General features: G+C 57.3%; 1 protein-coding gene across 2 annotated transcripts in view; it reads right to left on the minus strand.

Annotated features, from left to right (window-relative positions):
- INTS9 (integrator complex subunit 9) overlaps positions 1 to 8404 on the minus strand; it is a 36847-nt gene that overhangs the window by 20732 nt on the left and 7711 nt on the right. Inside the window, exons 3-6 of one of the 2 annotated variants that reach the window (XM_004682426.2) lie at positions 7769 to 7829; positions 5105 to 5167; positions 2833 to 2972; positions 1933 to 2019 (exon numbers count right to left, since the gene is read on the minus strand). In XM_004682426.2, the coding sequence (XP_004682483.1) occupies positions 1933 to 2019; positions 2833 to 2972; positions 5105 to 5167; positions 7769 to 7829 (351 nt within the window). The remainder of the gene's footprint in view (positions 1 to 1932; positions 2020 to 2832; positions 2973 to 5104; positions 5168 to 7768; positions 7830 to 8404) is intronic. The other variant, XM_012724891.1, reaches the window with a different exon arrangement.

Consider the following 8404-nt stretch of genomic DNA (forward strand, 5'->3'; position numbering starts at 1 on the left):
AAAAAAAAAAAAAAAAAAGGCAGCAGCATCGGCAGGACTGGGCCCCTGCGCCACACGGCACGTCCATGGCTCCGAGCGGTCGGCTATCCCCTTCCCACAGGATCCGACCTCGTGGCGCCTCCTTTAGAAAAATGGCTCAGAATGCAGGAGTTAAAGAATAAAAAGAGCATGAAAGCCCAAAGAGAAGACACAGGCCACAGCAGTTGGGGGAAGTATCAGTGGACTCAGCAAGAAACAGCTTTGGAAAACCTGACATTGGCTGGCTTATGACAAAGAAATTCAAAAGGGACATAAATTTTTCAGCATGTGTGTTGTCCAAAGAAGTATTTTTAATATCCTGATCCAGGCTAGGATGCTCTAGGTGAATGTTCCCTAAGAACTTCTGCTTCAAATACTGATGCTGAATTTATTCTGGAGAAAAGGGGGCCCAGCTTCTTGGTTGGTCGCTAACATCTCAACAAATTGTTTTCAAATGATCAGACTCTTCTACCAAGCATGGTATATCTCGTGCTCAAAACGAAATACTTGACCAGAATCAGCAACACACTCAAGCAACTTGGTCTCTCCCATGGCAAAAGTTATTCCCGCCCCGTCCATGTGTGCTGGCAACCGTTTCCGGCTCTTGTCCACCAGGGGGCGGTCTGGCAAATTCCAGGCTTAGCTCAACGCAGCAACTGGTTTAAAAGGTTGTTCCTCAGCACCCTGCTAAGCTCCTCGCTGGCCCCTCCCCAGCTCTCAGCTCCTGCAGGTTCCATCCACCCTTCTCACAATCCACAGTGGAAGTTTGTGTGAGACAGTTATCCTGTATTTTACAAAAACGGGTGGCAAAGGGAAACTGCCAAGGCCTCTGTCCAAGGTCACTGAAGACAAGACCCAATGAGGACTCGGCCTAGGGTCCGGAGCCAGGAAACAGCGGCCTCAGGACATCACTTCTGGTGTGCTAAAATTATTTGCAGCAGAAAATAATATAAAGGTCTAAGTTTAAAAGGAGGAAGCTCCACAGCCAAGGCGTCGCCATCCACAGGGGCGGAATCAAAGCCCAGGAGGCAGGCGCAGGAGCCCATGTGGGGAGACCAGGCACGGGCAGCGGGCACCACCACGCAGGCGGTGAGAGCCGGAACGCCAAATGCAGAGGCAGGGTGCTGCGCTCCACAGGTGGGGGGCTGACACAGACAGGCACTCTGGTGCAGACAGAAGAGAGCCTGGAACGCTTCCAGGCTTGAAGCTCTCCAGACACCATATCCCCAAACTTAGGGAACAGACATGAAAGATCCATAGAACACAGGCGAACATGTGCAGTTAAATGACCCCCCCCCCCCCCCAAGAGAAGGACACAGGGGCCAGCACAGTGGCTGAGGGCCTGACTCTGGACCTGAGTGGCCTGACCGCCTGGGTCGGCTCCAGACCACCTGTCCCCTGGGGTGGGGTGGCCTATACCAAGTCAATCAACTACCCAGGCTGTTTCTTCTGAGAGCTGAAAAGCTGAGGGGTCAGATGAACGAACGCTGCACCCCAAATACACTACATTATGCTGAAGCCCCACTTCTTGATCTTTTCTTTTTGAAAGGCCCTTTCACCTTCCGAGACCCACCCTAATTGTCACTCCCAAGGGAAGTCCTCAGCTCACCTCAGAGCTCACCTCCGGGGACAGCGCTGGATGAAGCATCTAACAGCTGGCGTGCAAGACTCACCTGTAACCTGCCTGTCTGATTTCCCATGAAAACTGAGCACCTCAGAGAGCCAGGGGTTCACTAGGCTTTGCAACTTGAGGGCTGCAGCAGTGCCTGCTTATGGCAGGCTGCCCTCGAGAAGGGGGCTTGACTCAGACTTGGCCCCTTCATACAACCGGGGAGAGAGAATCTGCTCTGACAGCAAAGAAAGAAGCAAACGGCTTGCAAGGCCCAGCACAGTGGAGGGGCAGCCTGCACTCACCGCTGAATATCCTTGTTCTTCCACAGGGAGGCTGACTGGGCCTTGGGCACTCTCTCAATGAAGTTCACCAGCTCCTCCATGAGAAGCCTGAGTTGCAACAGAAAAGGCGAGGAATTGTCAGAAGTGGACTGGGAAAGTCCTCCCGACACCAGAGCGCACGAGCAGAGCTTGTCTGCCTCCGCCTCCTCCTGACAAGCCCAGTCCCAGCCCGGCCCGTCAGTCTGGCGCGTGAGGCCCTGCGCCCCCCAGGGCACCGCCCTGCCTGGACAGGGCGCTGTTGCTGGCTTTAGGCTCCGGTGCTTTCCCTTGGGCGGCAGGAAACAGGCCTGGCACGGATGCGAGAGTCCAGCTTCATTTCTGGGGCTGCCCGCCGCCGGAGGCTGCATGAACCCCAGCTGAGTCCACAGCGCCCCCCGCCTTTATTTACTTCAGGAATAAAGAGCCTACGGGTCCTTGTGGCCACCATGGTCACAGGAAGGTGTGGCAGGGCCTGAGGGAGATGCAAGGGAGATGCGGGGCAGCAGGGCCCGGGCCTCACCCCTCCCCCAGCCCCAGCAGCGCGGTCCAGTGAGAACCCACCTCACAGGGCCTGACTCCCAGCGCTCAATTCCGCTGCTCACAGAGGGGTCTGCCCGCCCGGGGGCGGCTGGCTTTAAACACGGGTCCCCCCCGCCCAGCTCACCACACCCGGCGCCGTCTCCCAGTTTTCATGACACATAAAGATGAAGACGCATGCAGTGATCACTGGGCCGCACCCCACCCGGCTGGTTCCGAGCGCTGCCTCTGGGCCCACCACAGTCAGCAGCCCGAGGAAACGCAGGCCCTGGGATTGACTCTGGCGGGCGGTCACCCCCGAGGGGGGCGCTCTGCAGCGCCTTCCACGACAGGCTGTGGGCTCACCTGCCGATCTGCACGGTGGGCTCTGTGGCGTAGACCGTGCCGCTGAAGCCCGTGTGCTCGGTGACGTAGGGCAGCGCCATCATGCAGTGGTAGTTGGAGATGAGGATGACGTCCACCGTGGACAGGTCTATGAGCTCAGTCTGAGGAGAAAGGGCAGCAACATGCGGCTGTGCTCGGGCACCGGGACCAGCGCGAGGCGATGGCCTGAGATGAGGGGCTGTGGGGGGCCTTCGCAGTGCAGGCCCAGGCGGCCATGGAAGTGTTTCAGGTAGGGGGGCTGATGCGCCTCACAGAGAGGCAACAAAGACGTCACCCCACTTCTCCCTTCGGGCCTTGGGGCTCTTCTGCTGGAAGGACCTGACACACACAATAAGGTGATTTCATCAGCCTCCAGGCCTCGCGGCTCCCGAGAACAGCATGTAGATTAGAGGCCAGTGCTCCTGGGAGGCCAATGGTAACGCCCCAAAGGCCAGCGACTGCCGCACCGTCACCCCACCCTCGTGCGTCTTGTCCCCAAGGGCCCTGTCTGTTCTGCCACCCCAAGGCCACCCCGCACTGGAGCCACCCAGAAGCAAGGAAGGAAGCTAAGACAGGGCGGAGCGGCGCCGGTGATGGCGATGGGAGGAAGCCACCGCCCCTCGCGAGCCGATGGACTGGGGCGAGTATCTCCAGCTTTGCTTTCCAAACTGGCGCAGCGTCTAGAAAGACGAGACCTTTGATGAGGACAACCAGAAGGGCAGTAAAGGCGTATTTTGTGAAACGAGTGCCTACATGGCCATCTTTCCTTGGAGAAATGACCAGAGCGCATTTGTTTATATATTCACTTACATGCTCCTTGATGAAATCCCACAGTCCTTTAACTTTAAGAATGTTGGATGCAGACCTTGGGTTCTACAGCTTGCGAGTTGGGTCAAAAATCCACCGACTCGCGAGATTCCAGGCCGTAGCCCCAGATTCCGAAGGCCTCGAGGACTGGGACTCGGTGGGCCTGGCTCGCCCAGGCATCAGCAGCCGCGGCAGGAGCGCCCCTGCTCCCGCCCCGTGCGCCCCTCACGGCTGCGCGGCCTCCAGCTGAGGCGCTCCCTGAGAATGCCTGTCTGCAGCCGACCTTGTGATGCATCACCGGCCAGAGCGCCCACGGCTCTGGGGCCCTGCACAGCTCACTAATCCTCTCGCTCAGCAGAAGGTGACTGCGCAGGGCTCAAGTCCCGCCGGGCAAGCCAACAAGTCGGGGGACAGCGGCGAGCTCCCACTGTCCCGCACACGGCGGCTGCATTAGTGCCGCGGTGGTGACTGCAACAAACCGGGCCCGGGCCTCCAGCAGGAGGGGACCCGCCGTCCCAGTGCCGAAGCGGCAAACGCCAAGGACGAGACGTCACCTCGGCGCGGGGGCGCAGTGCGGAGAGCCCTGGACCCCTGGGAGCTCCTCCACTCCGACGCGCGCTTGGGCTTCCTGTACAGACGCCACTGTCCGCCAGCATGTCTCTCTCTGGCTTCCCCAAAGAGCACAGCACATAGCTCAGAGAGAGAAAAGTTTATCTGCGGGAACTGAGGAAGGCACAGAAATGCAGAGTGGCCAAGGAGAGAAATAAGGGGAGAAGCACCCCCAGGGCCTCCCCCAGCACGGAGCGGCCGAAGCACTTCCTCCGAGCTCTGTGGTCCACCAGCCTGGAAAGCGCGGGGTGGGGCTCCCCGCTGACGCCCCCGAGCCCTGAGCTGCCCTCGGCTCGCTCACGCCTTGTCATCTGAGGAGAGCTCCATCCAGGCCTCCCGGCCGGGGCGGGGCAGGTGAGGGTGATTTCCCACAGGACTAGTGGAAACTGACCTTCGTTTCCTTTACAACAAAGAAACTGGCCCCAAACTCTGGCAAGTCTCACTGCGAGAGGGACGAGGAAGAGACCGCCAGCCCAACTTGGGTTAGCCATGGATTTCAGCCACATTCAGTGTGATGCTTCAGGCCCGTCAGGACCTTCCCAGCGTGCTGCACCGGCCAGGTAACAGCGACGCTGGAGCCCCGTGAGCAAGAGCGGGACCAGCCAGTCAATCCCGGACACAGGCATCAGGACGCCCTCACTGACGCCGCAGAAGCGGCGCCTGCAAGTGCCCATGGGGTACAGGAGGGGCAAGAAGGAGAAAAGCCCCTCAGTGCCCCCCCTTTAACTGCCTGCCAATGCGCCTGAGGAACAGATTTCAGTTTGTTCAATTTTAAGGAAGCAAAGCCCCTGAAGGTTATTTCATGCTTTGTTTCCACAATGAGATTCTTTCATCTTACCTCTGGTAAGCAGAATTCCGGCACAGAATCCACAAATACATGACCCGAGCACTCCTTTAGCTCCTTAAAGAAACAAGAGGGGAAAGTTCCAGGATGAGATATCCCACAGTTACAGCCCCAAAGACATTTCGTTCCCAAGCCCAACTTCCCAGACCGCGAGCCGGAAGGCTGGGCAGTCACTGGGGGAACTGCTGGCCGCACCGGCTCAGGGAGGCGAGGCCTGCAGGGGCCCGCGCTGTGTGACTCGGCCCGGAAGGCACACGCGACGCTGTCTGAGGCAGCCACGCAGGGCACGCGCTGCTTCAGGCCCGAGAGCCGACGGCGGTGCCAGCTCGGTCACGCAGCCCACACAGCCACGCGCAGCTGTGGGACCTGCCGGGCGCGATCCGGGCCCCATCTAAGCCCGAAGGCACCAGGCGCTCGGGGGCTGGCGTCACAGAACCTGGATCTCAAGTACCTTCTGAAGAGAAAACAGGGCAGGTGCCCCCTGCGCGCACGGGCTACTGTTTAACAGGTGTGTCCAGGTCGGAGTCCCTCGCAAATGGACCCTGAGGAGAGGAGAGTCCACACTTGCGTGGGAGGTGCTGGAAAAGCTACAGGACGAGGGCAAGTGAGAAAGGGCAGGAAGGTGGCTGGTCATGGCTGTGTACTGACCACAGGCCACGGTGGGCGATGAGGACGAGACCTGGAGTGAAAGTGCGCGGGAGCCGGGGTGCTGAGGCCACTGTGCACCCTCGGGAAGAAGCCCTCAGGCAAAGCCACACAGGCACTGGCCCGGGAACTCTGAGAGCCTGGCGCAGGGGACCGGTCGCCAACAGGGTCTATACAGAGCCTCCTGCGGTCCCCGCCATGGCTGACTTCCCTGGTGACGCTTGAGATTGAAACATGGAGGACTTTTCACTCCGTCAGGGCTAAAGTGATCTGTGACCTTGCAGAAACCAGGAAAAAGTAGAAGTGGGTCGACCATTTTCCAGAAAAGAAAGTTATGTAATTTTAATCAATCACTGTCTGTCTCGTATTGCTAGATCGGAGTCTCCATCTTTATCTGACAGTAGGGTAAGAACTATCTGTTACTATCCATGTGCATTCCACAAGTCTCCTAGCGGGACCTGGGGGGCGCGTCCCCCCACCCTTGGTGTGACTCCTGTTCTGATCTGAACCCCATTTAACCAGCGCAGGGCTGAGCCAAGAAGACACTGAAAACGGTTCTTAATTACAACGGACCTGCCAGCTAAGAACAAATGAGCAATTATGTTTAATGGGAGAAGACTCCCAGCTCCCTCAGGAGGAGGTTTAAGATGACTGAAGACAAATCATGGGCGTCTCGGCGCTCTGCCTGCCAGGACCAGCTGCGTGATCCCTGCTCCCCACAATGCTGCGCCTTGGGGCAGTGTCCTCCCAGGCGGGCCTCTGTCCTTGCCCGAGAAGCCTGCAGCCTCTGCTCTCCCTGCTTACCAGGGCGCTGCTACAGTCCCTGGGCTCTTGGCTGCGGCTCTCGGGGCGGTGACCTGCAGGCAGGAGAGCGCAGCTGACATCAGGGGCACAGGTTCGGAGCGCCACAGCTCGTGGTCAGCTGGGCGGGGTCTGCTTCCTGTTGGGCACTGGCCTGACTGAGTGCGGTGAGCGACAGGAGTTAATTCTGTGAAGGGAGAACCTCTTCTGTGACAGTGTCTGTCGCGAGGAAATGCTTTACTGGATGGACCTTGCGAAGGGTCTTTGGACCTAGGCCCACGCCAGTGGCAAGACACGGCAGGGGAAGCAGGAGTCAGACGGAAAGGTGGCCTGAGGGGGCCTGACCATTTTTAACCTTCCCTTGCTTTTGGTTTTTTTCTTTCATTATAAAATTTGACTAGATTTTAGTTTTAACCTTTTTTGTACCTTTGGTCTCTCATTTTTAAGTTAACTGCCTGACACTGATCTGACAAAGAACCTACTGTGATGACAATCTAAGGAAAAAATTTTATAGCCTTGGGAAAAAACATAATCAAGGCATTTGCTTTGGGGTGATGACTCCAGCCCTGTGAGACCCCGGGACAGCGTGCACCTGTCCCCGCCGTTAGACTGGGCACCCAGGCTCCAGGAGAGGCTGGATCAGAACTACAGGTTTGAGTCGGGAAAGCCCTGCTCAGAGGTGCCTGCCAATGCGCCCAAACTCCATCCCCACTAGGTCTGTTCCCCACAGGGCAGCTGGAGGGCATCGTGGCTCCCATCACCCATCGAGCCACCTGCCTTGTTACAAAAGCCCTACCTGGCAGAGCAGCTTGAGCTTCGCATACCCGAGGAAGCGATAAGAAAAAAAGAAAAGTTCACTCCTTCCAGTCAGCCTCAAAGTGAAACGAGCTGGATGGAATTCTCTAATAAGCATCGCCTTTCTCAGTCTCACTGAAAGTCTAAAAATACTAGTTTCTTTCTGTGGTGATAAAAAGTATTTGCAGCAGCAGTTCTCAGACTTTCACGCAGGAGCAAACTGAGCGTGCATGTGAACTGAGACCCCTAAGAGAATCTGAAAGACAACAACCAGCAGGGGCCGAAGCCCCTGCAGGGACCTAGGCTTTGCAGGGAGTGCCCGCAGAGGAGGGCACACGTGACCCTGCCGCCACAGGGCCCGGGCTCTGCGATGACAAGGCGGCTCGGCCGGTGTCCACATGCTACAGCCCTCGTTACCTTGTCCAGGAAAGGGTTCCCGTCCTTTAAGGACCAGCCAGGAAGGTCCGACAGCCTGGGGCTGCAAAACAAAAGATTAAATCATCCTAAATAGATTATAATCCACAGTGATTTCACAGTGACTGCACCGTCTCCACAAAGTTAAAATCAGTTGGAAATTACTGGCGGCAACACTCACCCAAAATAGTAATCAGAGAGATGAAAATAACCAGGCTGGATCAAGCTTCGGAACTATGTGGTAAAGGGATCATTAAAAATCCAAGTAGTTAGCACTAAATTAAGAAATTAAAAGAATGCGATGCAGAATAATAAAGAGAGAAAAAGCACGTGGCGACAGTGGAGCAGAGCTGGGCCTGTGTCTGACAATCAGCTTGAGGGGAAGATGGAACAAATGAAGTCTGGAAACAGCGGAATGTGCCGCCAGGAGACTCCTGGGAAGCTGGGCCCATCCCCGTCCCGGCCACTGCTACTGCTCACTCTCAGGTGTGTTCCTTTAAAAAGCCCAAGCTCCAGGCTCTCGTGGGGGGCGCAGCGGGTTACAGCACAGCACTAAGACGCTAAAGCCACTGCAGCAGGAGTTCCATCCCCGCCTGCCCCGGAGGTGACCCACATGGCGCAGCAGACCTCTCCTGACCC

This window comes from Condylura cristata, unplaced genomic scaffold, assembly GCF_000260355.1.
Source record: "Condylura cristata isolate star-nosed mole 26May11 unplaced genomic scaffold, ConCri1.0 scaffold00014, whole genome shotgun sequence".
Classification (NCBI taxonomy): domain Eukaryota; kingdom Metazoa; phylum Chordata; class Mammalia; order Eulipotyphla; family Talpidae; genus Condylura; species Condylura cristata.